Source organism: Anomalospiza imberbis, chromosome 5 (assembly GCF_031753505.1).
Source record: "Anomalospiza imberbis isolate Cuckoo-Finch-1a 21T00152 chromosome 5, ASM3175350v1, whole genome shotgun sequence".
In the NCBI taxonomy this organism is placed as follows: domain Eukaryota; kingdom Metazoa; phylum Chordata; class Aves; order Passeriformes; family Viduidae; genus Anomalospiza; species Anomalospiza imberbis.
The window spans coordinates 31,664,397-31,679,626 of NC_089685.1; the positions used below are offsets into that span (position 1 = coordinate 31,664,397).

Below are 15,230 nucleotides of genomic sequence, written 5' to 3' on the forward strand. Positions count from 1 at the left end.
GAATACTTCGGAGATCTCCTTTGTAACCATTGGGGCTATTCTCTAGTCTTACCTAGACAGAGTCTCAAAACATTAGGAATGTAGTTTCTTGTTTCTCATAGTCATACCCATTCCCAAACTCCAGGCATGTCTGGCACGGGCTACATCATAACACTGGTGCCAGCAATGTTCCTGCCTCAGCAGGGCAGCTGAGGAAAGGAGACCCATCCAAGAAGTGTGACCTAACCACAAGCTTTAGGGGCTCAGTGGATCCTTCATTCAGCTGGATTTTGGAGCAGTTCCTCCTCTGCAAGGAGAAACCAAAATTCATTATCTCCTTGTGAATAAAAAGACATTCCCTCAGACTTGTAATTTAGTGCAAATTCACAAATAAGTAAGACCAGCAATTCTGTATCTCATATGATAGTTTTGTTTATCTATATAACAGGCATCAGATGAGTAAGTTCAGCATCTGAGTGACTCTTTTTAAATGAAAATAAATTATCATGACTTTTCATGATAAGTCAAAAATGCTCAATTACTTATCTACCTAGAATGTTTTCTGGTTCTGTAACAAATTCCTTCTGGCATGTAAGCATTCATCATTAGCCATATTTTTAAGTTGCTTCTTATTTTTTCCAGGATTTAAAACTAATGTTGAACTTATTGTTTTGAATTTTGAGAAATATTAAACTATACTTAGATTCAAAAGCACTCTTAATTAGAATATTTTATTGCATTTTTAATGTAAAAAACCATTAGTGATCAAAACGTTCACAAATTTATGTATTTTGAAAGAGTTTTTCATTTTAGGGTAGAAATTTTGTGTCACAGTAGCCTCTTCTCTAGAAAGGAGTGTTTCTAATGGGGTATCAGTACATTTTTTTCCCAAAAGGACCAGTTCAATACTTGGCGTGTTAAACATGGGCTGTGATACAATGATCATCAAATCAATTCATGCTCCCTATGACAGAAATAGCAAAAAGGCAGTGATGCTGAACTGATGCCTGCCTGCCATATCTGCCAGCAAACACTGTATGTTTGTACTGGTGTGTTTGTTTTCCAAGGGCTAGCAGTGTGTAGGAGGATCAGGATTAGTCTTTATCAGTTTTTCAACTCATACACTTGACAACATCCTTTTGGAGATTGTTATGCCTCTCTCCTCATATGTAGCTACTGCAGCACAAATGCTTCTGGTACTGCGAGCTGATTCTCAGGTGCACGGTCTTGGGTAAGGCACCTGTCACCATCGTATCAGGTTCCACATCAAAATGAAAAAAAAAAAAAAAAAAGTAGAGTTACTGTGTTTTGTTTTTTTTTTTTACAGAAAACAGGATAAATGGAATATAAGTGTGTGCACAGCCAGGAATCTTGCTCGAGAACTCATAATCCTGTGTGCAGGAAAAAAAAAAAAAAAGAGCAAGATTTGTGTTGTTTTAAATGCTGTTTAACATTCTTTGCTCTTGGACTTACTGTCCAGAATGATGGAACTCCAACCATCAGTCAAGATAATGAGAGCAGAAGTGTCTTCAAACCAGACTTCTCAAGAGAAAGAGAAGTGGATTTGGCACCCACACACATCACACTGAAAAGATGTAATCTGAAATCCCAGCTTGTAACCCTGTTGCTCAATTGGTCCTCAGAGCCTTGTTTCTCATGCCCTGCCCTGGCCTCTATTTTTCTTGCTGCTGACTTGGGAGTTTTCATTTGTGCCATATCCCAGAAATAAGCGTAACAACCTACAGATACCCTGTCAGAGGCATCTGTTTATATTCCTCCTGAAGTCTGCCTGGAGAGCAGAATGCTCATTAAACAATTTTTCACACACTGATGATCTTTTTCTTCTTGTGCTTTTTCTTTTCTTTAACAATAGCTTTCTGAAAAAGAGATGGGTTTGAAAGTTAGTGCAACTAGTGAGTAATATAAGTCAATAGGAAAGTAAAGATTTTTTTAAAATGCAGATTATTGATTTTTGGAATTGTAGGGGCTCCTTCAAAGTCATTAAGGGTTTGTCATGTCAATATGTTAGTAAGGACTTCTATAAATTAAGATTAATGATGTTACAGATAACTGGTGCTGAAAAAGCTCACATGTTTGTCAGTATTTGGAAACTCCATGCAAAGGTGAAGAGCATCAAGTTCTCCTTCAATTCACCTTAGCTCCATTTTTGCCATGAGAGCAGGGGGAAGATTTGCTATGACACAATGGGAATTCAAACTCCCAGTATCTTTGGAAATCAATGGTAATTGAGCTGCATAACTCTGATTTTTGCTTTTTTTAAAAGTCCCCAATATAGAGAGTACTAAATCCATAAGCCAAAATATTTCTGGTTATTTTTTTCTTTCAAAAAGAAATTACCAGGAAAAGTAGCTGCTTTTCCAAATTAAACACTCAAGCCAAGCTTCTCGTTATTATTTTTTCCTGCAAAAATTCTTCATATATTTTGCTAAAAGCATGAAAAGATACAAATTAAAGAAAAAGGAGCTTTTTGTTAGCTTGCAAGAATATAAAGAAGTCCCTACAGCTAATAATCTGATTTTTAAAGGAGGCCCATTTTTTAATCTAAAAAAAATATTCCTTAAATTATCTCTGCTCTAAGGCTGAGGCTTAAACCACAAACACTGTCCAGATAATCAATGGTATAGTTCTGCTGGGGTTTCCCTTGCACAGAAAATCTACAATTGGTAGCAGATTTTTTTTCTCAGTTATGAAGCACTAAATCCCAAAATAGTCCTCATGGTTATAATTTGTTTCTATGAAATCCATGGTGATAGGTTTTACTCATCAGTTTTCCAAAAAGTACGGCAAGTATACTTTGGCAAAGTTTGAATTCCATAGAAGCAACCACTGCTTGACCAGCCCTTGTGCATGGAATCAAAATGGTCTGGATATGGGCTTTTTGGATGTTTAAAGAGAAATAATCAAAGCAAAAGAATTCTGAGGCCAGGCTAGGATATCTTGGCTCTTTTCCAATAGACAACTAAACTGGAAAGCCACAGCAGAAATCTGTATTCTGGTTTGGAGGGGGAACAAGTCTGAGGAAAGGGTATCGGCACAGTTCTTGTCTGGCATGACACGCACTTGGTGGCCTGCAGGACCACATCAGATTCTGTTTTGTCTACAGACGAATTGCAACTTGTATAAGACTTTGCATTAGTGTCTCTGCATCCTGAAGTTCTTAATCAGTGGGGCATTTTGAAGAAAGGTATCTTCACACAACAGAAAAATATCTAGCAGCTTGATATATAAAAATACTTGCTCATAAAATCCTATCATCAGAGTGAACATTGTAAAATGTACATGGAACCAGAGAAATTAACTAACTGGGTTTTTTTGGAATCCTTCCTCTGAGTTTAACTCCTTAGCTTGTGGTAATGTTCATGTCCCACCCTTGCTTTATCCAGGTTGTTCGAGTTTATTCTGATCTTGTATAAGCAGAGAAACAGCCAACAGGCACTATATGACAATGAGAAATGGAGTTCAAAATCCTGTTATACTGCAGATCACATTACAAGTCCTATTACCCTATAAGAAGGCATTAGTTTGTGAATCTGGAGAGCTTGTTCCTTGTGTTATGGTTAACAGAAACACATTTGGAAAAAAAAAAGACTTTTTACAGTATTAAATGATCCATCACACCTTGTGCTGGTATGTATACATACATATTCAGGGCTGGATGACCAAGAGGAAACGAATCTCACATTGTCACAAAAAGTTTCTGCTTCGGTGTTAGGAGCAAAGCATAGAAATCAGACAATACTGCAAAGCGGCAGTCTTTTTTTGATGATGAAACAATCTCATTCAATACACATTATCCATGAAGTTAATCTTGGTAGATAACTGCACACAGAAGCATCAAATAAGCTACTAAAAATTGTTTCTTTCTAGGGTTCTTTCCAGGAATTAATTTGCATCATATATATCTGCTGATATAACTATTTTTATGAGACAAAGAGTACTCACTATTTTTTTTATTTTACCACTCTTTTTTAGCATTTAATGAAATGCTAATTCACTGATTAGTGAACCAGTATCAGGAGACACAAGTACGCATGAGGAGAAAAGGCTGATAGACCAGACCTTTCTGAATTTGTTGATGGAGCTCACAGGTACAACAGTATGATAGAATAGAATTTCTTACCTTTATGATGATTTGCACCAGATGCTAATTTTCCCCACAGCGTTACAACAAATATTATTATTAGCAGTTTTCCTTTTGTTGCTTTCTGTAAGTATCTCTTATTCATCCTGAAAACAAAAATACACAAAATTAAATATTTATTTTAAGATTTCTTAAAAATACATATTTTTCTTAATTTAAGAAGAATTGACTAAGTTTTTATAAGTGTCCAGCTCACAATCCTAAAGTCTTAAATTCTGCTTAACTCTAAATGAGGTACATAAAGAAGCAACATAACCTCCCACCCTGGTCTGACAGCATTCTTCCACCCTAGTCAGTACCAGATTTCAGCATCATCATCATTTCTCTCAGGGCACAGTGTTCATAAGCACAGCAGACTCCAAAGCTGGCAAGAAGGATGAAGCCATGCATCTCTGAGAGGTTTTGATAAACTGAGCAGTTCCACTACCGTGTCTGCAGCCAGTCATGGTAGTGCAGTTGTCGCTGATCGTACAGTGGTGCTTTTAACTTTTGGGATTGCAGCTCTTTTTGAATTGTGCCCATGAGTCCAAAGGCAATAACAGACCTTCGGCTCGTGTCCCAATCCTCCTGCAGGTAAATCCTTTTAGGAAGACTTGAGTGGTTTGGAAACATGAAGTAGAGCAGGGCAGATTCACTACCCTCTCTCCTCACTACCTTTGGGTAATGAAAAGATCTGATTTACTGCACCAAGGGAAATTGCACAGCGCTCCCCTCGTCTCACTCAGTGATGTTTCCACTGTGACAGCAAGCCACCAGAGTGGTTCAAGCACAAGATAACACATGACTTATTTCTCAGTAACCTCCTCCAAAGACAAAATACCCCTCCACCTGCCAAAAAGACAAGTTCAAGCATGTGTAATCCTTAATGCTTAAGGATTACAGCAGTGCAGAGCGTGGCAAGAGGTACAGTAATGACTCCTTCTCTCACTTCTTCCCTGTGGAAGAACCCTAAAGATCTGGTTATGAAACAGCTCTACACAATGGTCATGTTTCTGCTGATAGGTCAATAGAACAATGATAACTATTTCAAACCATTTATACTAGAAAAGCTGTTAATTTGATCACGTGAACAAAATTGTTGCTGTATTGTAATGCCTGGAAGTAGGTTGTTTTTTCTGAGCAGAAAAAAATCCATTGCTTCATTATGGTTGCACATTTGTCTCCTATTATGTTCATAAGAAACCCAAAGGAATTCTAGTGCATCTCTTCTCCTCTGCTTGTGTACAGTGCTATCATGGGCAACCACAACTCTGAAATGCAGACAGCTGTAATACAGATTTAACCAGTAATATATTGAAAGTCCCAAACTGTTTTCCACTTCTTCAAAACAATTCCTCTCCTTTCAGCAGATTTCTTTCAAATATAACACCACATGCTGATAAGGCAACACACACACCACAACTCCACTTGTGACTTCCAAACTTGAAACCAGACCACTTCCCCCAGAATGGCCAATCTTGCTCTCCAGGAGATTGATGAGGAGGCTGTGTGCAAGAAAACATGACTGAAACTAACAACCCACTGAAGAGTGCTCCAAACACTTTTAAACATCAATTCAGAGCAAACAGAGCTCAGCATTCTTTTACAGAAGGCACACATTTATTATGTGTTTCCCAAAGGATTAGATATCACATTTATCAAACAAGAGGAGAGAGGAGTAAGCAAGTGCTGTAGCCATGATGGTGCATGTGCCACTGAAAGCCTGACTGATTAATAATCCCAGTGGAGATCCCAGTGTGCTGTGAACCACTCTAAGCTCTGCCTTCTTGCACTGATTCTAGAGCCTTTGGAGTGTAAACTGCATATTCATCATCAGCTCCAGGTTTATGAACCACTCAAAGCTAAAGGGAAATACATTATTTGTCACTGTAAATAAGAACAAAAAATATGAGCCTAGAATGCACATTCAGCATATGCTCTTTCACATCTATCTCTGTGAAAAGAATATGAATTAACTCTTTCACTCTAGATTCTCATACTGCACCTGTTATGCTGCTGGTGCCAAGTCATCTCTCATTAAAATCTAATCTTTCTTCCTCACCTACATAACATTGCTCAAAACCCAGTGGGACTTGCACCATTAAAGCAAGGTTGAATCTAATACAGTTTCTTCCTGTATTCTGCTGATGCCAGATTCCCTCACTGTGCTGTGAGACTGGCAGCAAATGCACATCAGAAAATGCAAATGCATCAGGAAAAACAGTAGTGCAGCCCTCGGGATGCATGGTAGAGTGAAGATACAAACCCCTGCACACAGCTGAGCACACCAAAAAGGAGTAAGCTAGCATTGAGTGAGACTGTTTTCTGCAAAGTCGGGGTAGGGTTTCAGTTTTGAAACCCTTGAGCCAGAAAATCTGGGCTCATTGCCATTGCTAGGTTTCCCAGTCATGAGAAAAACAATTCACCACTTTCTGCACCACAAGCCTATTACATTTTCCTGCACTAGTTATTAGTGGTATTTACCTTTAGAAGGACAAAAATCTGAACTTTGTCTAATAGTAGTCCCATAATAAACATAATTAACAGAAAAATCAGTGCAAGGAGCAGTTTGGAACTAATAGTTCAGAAGCCAGCAGAAGAACTACAGAAAAAAAAACCCTCATAAGTTAAAGCATTCATAACATACAGCTGTTCAAATAGAAAAAGCTGGAAGATGATGTTAACCTTCAAAGTAATTATGCTATATAACCCTAGACCCAGACCTGTGATGGTGTGCATTGTCACTCCCAGTGGTCAGTCCAAGGACAGATAAGAAGCTGCATAAGCACAAACAAGATGTGAAATTCCCTGCTAGGAGCAGTCCTGATACACACAAGGACCACACTGTAGAAATACAACCCTAGGAAAAAAAAAAAAAAATGAAGGCTTTGTAGTCCAAGAAGCTGAGGTTGGGATGAGTGCACATCATTGACAAAGTGAGTCGGGAGCTAGAAAAGAAGGAGAGGACAGAGAGGCCATGAGATATGCTCAGTATCTCACTGCATGCATTATCACCTGGGCTCTGAAACCCTGATGCTGGTTATTTTGTTATGGATTTGCAAAACAGCCCATGGTAGGGCACTGAGAAGACACTGGGACTAGGTAGCATTTGACCTCAGCTCTGAAACAGCTATTAGCCTCTTGCAACCCTGATCTATGTCGGGTAAGTACATCCAGGAAATAAAATTGAGACTATTTCAGTACTGTTATTACACTAACATAACAGGCTGTGATAAGTAGGAAAAATAAGCTCTGAAATGATGTCTGCTTTTACTAGAGGTGATGCAGAGCTCCACAGACAAACTATAGATATTAACCTAGATAGTTTTCCATTTTGAGACATTTATTCTTTTATTTACTTTCTTTGCTGCAGAACCTCTCCCTGACTGATCCATTCAGCCTTCAGTAACACCACATAAGCCAAAGCTGATCAAAACAGAGAATAGCCATGCTATAGGAAACATCTACATGTGAAAATCAATTTTACACATGAGCTTTATGTGCAACAAAGAATTTCCTTCAGTTTCTAACCTAACATATTGGAAATAAACCCAAGGAATTCTCTGCACTTTCACACAAGAGAGGACATGAAAGTCTGCCGTGTTTGAGTTCATTTTTCAATGTGCTTTGAGGCAAGAAAAAAGAAAGATAGCACCTTTTGTGGTTCAGGAACACATTCAAAATACAACAAAAACATGTCACCCACATAATTCAAACAGGCAGTGGCTGAGTGTGAGATGGCTCTGTTGTGCCCAGCTCTTCACTGACACCATAACACAAGGATTCTTTCATAGGATTTGTTACTTTTGCTCCCTAAGATTTCTTTTCCCTGAAGCACACTCCATGAGACCAACACCAGTCTGGTATCATGAACTCAAGAATAGACTGTTTTGGTGATTAGTGACAAAAAACTACAGGACTTTTTTCTCAAGGACAGACCATATCTGGTGCTGCAGAGGAGTTTCACAAGCTCCCACGTCAGCAGAAATCCCTCCCCCTGCCCTCTGTGCCTCAACAGCAAACTGTGAATACACTCCAGTGTTGCACAGGCTTTCCTTGTCACTGCTCCACCTCACTGGCAGCCCACTTTCAACAGCAGATGGGGTCCAACCATTCAGCTGTACTGAAAATGCCATGCACAGATGTGTATTTTTAATGTAGCATCCATAAGCTTTTGCATTTCTACTTTCTTCCTTCTTTGTTTCTGGACTTGAGATCAGCTGCCTTGCCAACAGTTCAGAATTAAAGGAGAATCCCATGGGAATTACTTTATATTGTATGACCAGTGCTAAACAGCCTTGCTTTCTGATTTTAGGTGAAGTACAAACTCATGTTATCTTTGTTGTTGAGGAGTAAAAAGTAAGGAAAAATAGCTTTTATTTTTCCTTTAAAAGCTTATACACAAATAAAATATTCATGTCTCCTATGAGTAACAGCATTTTTCTCTGTTGCTCCTTGTTTTTCTTTTCTTTACACACAACAGATTCTCTGAAGTTTTTCAAAATTCCTTCATTCCTGCTTTACATATGTGGGAAATTTCACTGTAAGGTCCATTTCCCTTTTGCAAATACACAGACCCTGTGAATGCAAGTGTTCACAAAGAGATACATGAGCCTATTTCTCTACTGAATCATGACAAAATGCATAAGAGACAAAAATCTAATAGAAAATTAGTCCCACATGCTCTTAGTTTACTTTTTATGACAAATATTTTATTTGTTACTTCAGAAAAAGCCTAAATGAGATGTAGCAATCACTTGAGACCCCAAATCTCTTGTACAGAAATAATGCAGCCATTTAAATTATCTTCGCTACTGTGTTGAATCGTACCTTATTTATTAGTTGTGTTACTTGCTACATTCCACACAATGCAGGTATTTGCAGTTTTATTCAGCCTTTCCAGTGTAGGCTAATGTAGATTTAAAAATGCCCCCCTGGTGAATACGGTCGCTTTATAAAAATAACACCAATGTGACCCCTGTGCATTTGCATATATATAAATTCCCTCTGTGACATTCCTGTCATGTTTGCTCAGGGAACAAGTAATTTGCCACATTCATTACTTCAGGTACAAGGTAGCTTGTGAAAATCAATCTTCTTTCTGCTTAATACAACACAGCCCGTAACTGACACAAAGTGCAGTCTGATTCCAAAAGGAAGCTGGGGGACAAATACGGACACATTCTCACAAGCTACTTTCTTTAATCCAGGTGGGCAATGAATGAAAGAGAATAGGCATTTAGCCTAGCAATGCACACTAGTGTCACATAGGAGATGTGGGAAATCCCTGCATACAAAGCAAAAGGCTTTGTTAGATTTTTTCTAAAAAAAAGTTGCTTAGCAGTGTGGATATTTCAATAGCCAGAATAAGCAGTTATAGACAGCTTAGCCCCACTACCAAGAAATATTCAGAAATAGTTAAAGCACTCTAGGCAGACGGATACACTAGTCTTGTCACTGTTACTTTGTTAAGTGTAGCAGTGTAAGCAAACTCATGATTTTGAGGCTTTAATGCCATAATGAGGGCTTTTGAAAGGCTACTGTGCTATAATTTAAGACTCAGGCAAATTAAATCTTGACAAAAGTCCTTTAGCATATGATCGATATGTATGCTCATATTTTTTTTTATTTAAATCACTGTAACTTAAGCACATACTTAAATTTAAGCACATGCAGAAATGTATGTACACAACATGAGTTCTTGGAAACAGATTAGTGAGTGAGCTTTTATAAGAGACAGTTTCAAGAAAAGAAAATGTCTCAGATATCTGAAAAATAAAAAGTTATGGGATATATGAAAACATGTAATAAACAAAAAAAAAATTCTTCTTTGCATACTTCAATTAGTTTCCCAGCAGAGGGAAACTGTAGACAGATGCACATACAGGTAATTACATTTGCCAACAGTCTCATAGCACTTGGATGAGAAATTTACATATATATTATTGTTTCCAAAATCTGATAAGCATGAATGCTCAAATTGCCAGAGATATAAAATGCTTTAGGCACCTAGCTGTATTCCATCTCCAGCTAGAAACACCGAGAGATGATGGAAAGAACTTATTTCTTTCAAAAGCTTATGTATGGTTGTGATAATGGTCTTCCCTCTAAACTGCTGTCAATGTCCCCTGTTTCCAGATTAACCCCAGTTCTCTGTACACACAGTTGATAGTAATTTTCATCTTCATTAATTTTCCAATACAACACCTAATTGAAAGCAATAAAGAAAGCAAAGAAATTGTAAACAAGAAATGCACAGCCCTTCTAGCCAGGTTCAACTCAAACGATACATATGTATTTAACTGAGTACATTTCTTTCTTCATCATTTCATGAGGACCAGCAAAAGAATGTTCACCTGATGAACATTAATGCTGACATGTTACTCAGTATGGAGAAATTAAATCCCATTAATTTTTGGGGGGTTAGGTTCTACACTTCTACGTATTTCCGAAAACATAAAACTAAAAGTAATAATCTAGCATTAAACCTACATGTTCCATTCACTGACTTTGTAAGTATTAGCATAAAGCATTATGGAATATTTAAGCATCCAAGGTATTAAAATAACTTTAAGCTGCCCAATGATGTCCAACAGCTTTGTGAAATAAACTCTGACCATGAAGTGCTCAGTACTAGTGGCTACATAGGCTCCAGTTCTCATCATTTTCTCTGATATTATCATGCCACTTTAAACTATTTCGCTCCCAGTTTTTATGCTTAAGGGAGCTTTAAGTTGCAGGAGGTATGAGCTATTCACTTAATCATCAAGGCAGCAGTATTTGCTTATATCTTACATGTGATCCTCCTGCAGATGGTTATTTAAATTTTCTTTATTCATATCTCACTAACCAATCAAAAGCTTAACTGTGAAAAAAAAAAAGATAAATGTGCAATGAGCTTTGAACAAATGTCTCACTAAGATCTGAATCACTAGGTGTACTGTGATTTCATAAAGGCCATTGCAGTGGCAGAGATAAGCCTCCAAACCTATGAAGGCAGAGAAAGCATCAAATATTAGTGGAGAATGGAAACTGAAGTGCCCATATTTAAAAGCAAGGACAAAAATGATCTGGGCAAGTGTAAGCCTATTAGTCTGACCTCTTCAGTTTGTAAGAGCTTTGAAAGCTTTGAAGAAAAAGACAAATTAAAGACAGAGAAGTAAATAGAACATAGGATAAAATGAAGCAGTGTTACCAAAGGTAGTTCATGCCAGACTAACTTGACAGCTCTTTTTGATAACTCATTTTCCAGACAAAGAAATGAAGTAGATATAATTTGTCTGGTTTTAGATAAAGCATTTTCTACAGCGTCACTACAGAATTTCTACATTAAGCTGAAGATGCTGTGGATTACAAGAATTTAAAGGTGAATCCAGGTGCAGCAACAGCATGTAGTACGGGAAAAGAATATCAGGGATTAATAGCATTTTTGCTACAAGTTGGGAATTTATCATCTGAAACGTGTAAAACCAATTTGTTTCTTAAAGCTGATCACCAAGAGCATATTAGTATCAATATGACATAAGATGTCTATGAAAAAAGCAAATCCTAAAAAATATTAAATTATATATTTCCAATAAAAACACAGAAGGACAAGTATGAAGTTTCTTAGACTATCATTCAGAATTATCTACACAATTCTGGCCAGTCATCTTTATGAAAGTAAAACTGAACCCACAAAAAATTTGGGGATGTCTTCAAGTCAGAGGAATTAAGTCTCTACCACAGGAGGAATTTTAAAGAGCTTGGCTTGTGAAGCAAATGAAAGGTTGAAGGGAAACAGAGAAATCGAAAGGAAATAAACACAGTTTGGGCAAAAAAACATATCCATAAGAAATGCATTAGATGACATCTTGCCAGCAGGCAGGATCAGGACACAGCTCAGTGATTCCACGATCTTGTCTCTATATTAATACCATGATTCCTTTCTTGTACTCTAGTACAGGAACACAAGAACTAGGTTTTTTCCACCTAGAAAACTATAAGCAAGTTCTTTGCAAGTTCATTAGTGAAGTGATTTCTTCCATGTAATTTCATTCTCCTCACAAATCTCCTAAAGTAACACAGTAAAAAAAACCTGTGAGTGTTCTCACTAATTACCTGAACCTATATTGTGCTCCATTCAAAAACGAACCATGCTGATAACATTTGATTAAGACAAATATTCCTTCTTATTGTTTTAATGTCTTCAAGGCATAATTACCATCTCTGTGTCATAACATTTAAGGTGACCCAAAAAGTCTCATTACTATACAGGTGGATTATTCAGTACCAAAATTTCTTTTTTACTAACTTCAGTGAGTTAAAGTCAAACTGTTGAGCATGAGTGAGTATTCCATAATTAAGGCTCCCCTCACTTTATTTAAAACTCATTCTCTTTTCTATCACTTATGTTTTAAATTTAAAATCTTTGTATTGTCATTCTATTTTTAACAATGACAACATGGCAATGTTAATCTGGCAAGCATAACAATTGTCAAGATATGAAGAAGTCTTGGCTCCTGCAAGAACAGAAACAAAGAAAATGTAGAAAATATGCAGAAATGTAGAGATGTAAAACCTAAAAATTATGTACTTTCAAGTGCAAATATTTTTAGGTAACAGAAGAAACTATACTATATATATTAGAAGTATTTTGAAAGTGTAGATACCAGAATTTTAAAATCTCTGTTGTTATTAGATCTATTTTAAATGACTACTGTGTTAAACATAATATTTTTCAATCAATAATGGAGGACTAATTCTGGGATTCTTACAAGGGTATGAGTATGGACAAAAGCCATCATTATATTATACAATCTTGTCAGACCTGAAATTTGTATGTTCAGATTCTATTACATGAATATCCAACTGAAAGTTTTTGGGTTTTTTTTAAGATCTCTTCTGGCAAATAACACTATGACAGACCTCTGCAGATGAACAGGGAAGCAGGGCTCAGACAAAGTTCTACCCTGCTATTGTCATGACAATTATATCTGTCAATAGGCATAGTAGCACTTCTGACAAATAATTGTAGGTCTGAGCCTAATCTATGTTTTATGCCTGACTCTACACATTCTGTGCCACACTTGAAAGTAAGGGTTCAAGTGTAAATAAAAATGACAGGTTGCTCAAATCACAGAAAAATATGAAGCTTGCTTGTGCAATGACCAAAAACAACTCTAACAGCTGACATAACACACTAAAAAGACAGGACAATTGTCAACTGGGAGTAAACCTAGGTGAAACACAGTTGGAATACATCCCTCCACTCTTCTGATGTCAAGTCCTAACCCATGCTCATCTGTCACAGCCACCAGAGGCACCACCTTCAGAGAAAAAAAGTGAGATCATAGTTAGACTAGACTCTTCCAAAATATGGATCTGGTATGTAATACAAATCTTTATTCCTGAGGATATACATTGAAAAATACTCTTTTCACTCTGAGAGATGCTAAAGGAAGGCATCCAGGCTGCAAAAACAACCTTCAGCCACCAGCTGAGAAGTAGAACATGAAGTCCAGCAGGTAATCCAGATACAGTGCCTTGTACTCAGCAGAGGTATGTCCACATAGAAGAAAATATTAATTTTCTACTCATACAAATGAAAAATGGCTTTTTTTCTCTCTGCACAGGGCTTTATCAAATAATAGTGGGGTTTTGGCCCTGGCACTTTATCTAATCTGTTACATAGACTATAATAACTAATGCTATCTTTAGAATCATCCATATGCTAGACAATTTTGACTCTTGGTCTCTACTTCCTTGTCAGTATTCTAAAAGAATAAAATATTATTAATACCAACTCCTAACAAAAACAGAAAATTCAAGGTATTCTTGCTAGGAATTAATTCAAGCTAGGTCATCGCTTAATGATAGCTGAAGTATCTAAATGGCATCCAGATTTCCTTGAAAAATAAAACTAATTTCCCACCCCCTTGTCAAATATACCCTTTTGAAGGGTAACAGCAGCTATGTAAGAGTAATATGGAGCTTCAACCCTGATTTTCATCCAAGTGAATCTACGTCAAGAAATAATGCACTCTCTTTGGCATGTACTATGCCTGCCTTGCAATGGCATTTTAATATGGCCAGGAGCTCATTAAGTAGCCAGTCATAACTGGCACTTCTTAGAAGTTCTATACCCAGCTTCCTGCTGCATGATATGTAGTTTGAGACTTGTAGGTAGTGTACAAAAGGAGAATTAATGACAAAAAAAATCAATAAAATAGTGTTTTGTTCCTCTAGTTCCTGGGAACTAGTCCTCTAGTTACAAGGTGCACTTATGTCTGCATTTCAATTTTCAAACAAATTTTCAAATTTTCTCCATTTACTATGGTCTGTATCATATCATGGAATGATTCTGGAATGATTCACAGTAAATTAATCCCTTTTAGATGAAAATTAAGCAAAAAAATAGGCCAAAGAGTGCATCTAATGCATTCCTACAGTTTAGGGGTGGTCTGTTCAGGACACAAGGGCTTGTCAAAAATACCTCCTCCACTGATTTAATATAATGTGGACATCATGCCCTCAGCAGCAACAGTTTGGGTCTACAAAATCACTTCTGCAGGGATAAACTGTTTGCTAAGGTAGATGCAACCCTATAATCTCATGGGGAAGGAGATAATTATTATAATTATTTTATGCTTGTATGAGATGCCCTTTCAGTTGTGATTAATCTGAAAAGCCTTTTCAGATTCTCAGAAAACCTCAATGGCATGTTGAAAGGGACCTGTCACTCAGGAGGCCCTCAGACAAGTTCTGATCTGCATTTTAGGGCCATTATTCCTACTGTGACACCATAGCTTAGGGAAAAGACAGCTTGTGTACCAAAGTCAGGGAACAGTTACCTGCAGTACATCCCCCTAATTTAGAGCATAAAATACAGAATAAATTACTTCAAATTACCCAGTGAATTGTTCCCTTTTGTGAGACAACAAAACCCTTATCTTTTAATGCAATTAACGACAAGAGCTGTTCTGTCTTTTTTTTCACAGGGAGTATTACCTAACCTACAAGCAGCTCTACAGTTAAGAAAAGCACAACTCATTTTAAAACTGCCAAACTGTATGCTTTACTGGCTCCATACCTGTCATTTTCATCTATCAGAATATTGACAGTTTCTCCC

At 37.1% G+C, this 15,230-nt stretch overlaps 1 protein-coding gene across 3 annotated transcripts in view; it reads right to left on the bottom strand.

Annotated features, from left to right (window-relative positions):
• TAFA2 (TAFA chemokine like family member 2) overlaps positions 1 to 15,230 on the bottom strand; it is a 184,805-nt gene that overhangs the window by 46,623 nt on the left and 122,952 nt on the right. For all 3 annotated transcript variants that reach the window (XR_010999075.1, XR_010999076.1, XM_068190080.1), the window contains exon 2: positions 4,121 to 4,227. Coding sequence is in view for 1 of the 3 variants with exons in the window: in XM_068190080.1 (XP_068046181.1) it covers positions 4,121 to 4,226 (106 nt within the window). In the remaining 2 variants the exon portion in view is untranslated. The remainder of the gene's footprint in view (positions 1 to 4,120; positions 4,228 to 15,230) is intronic.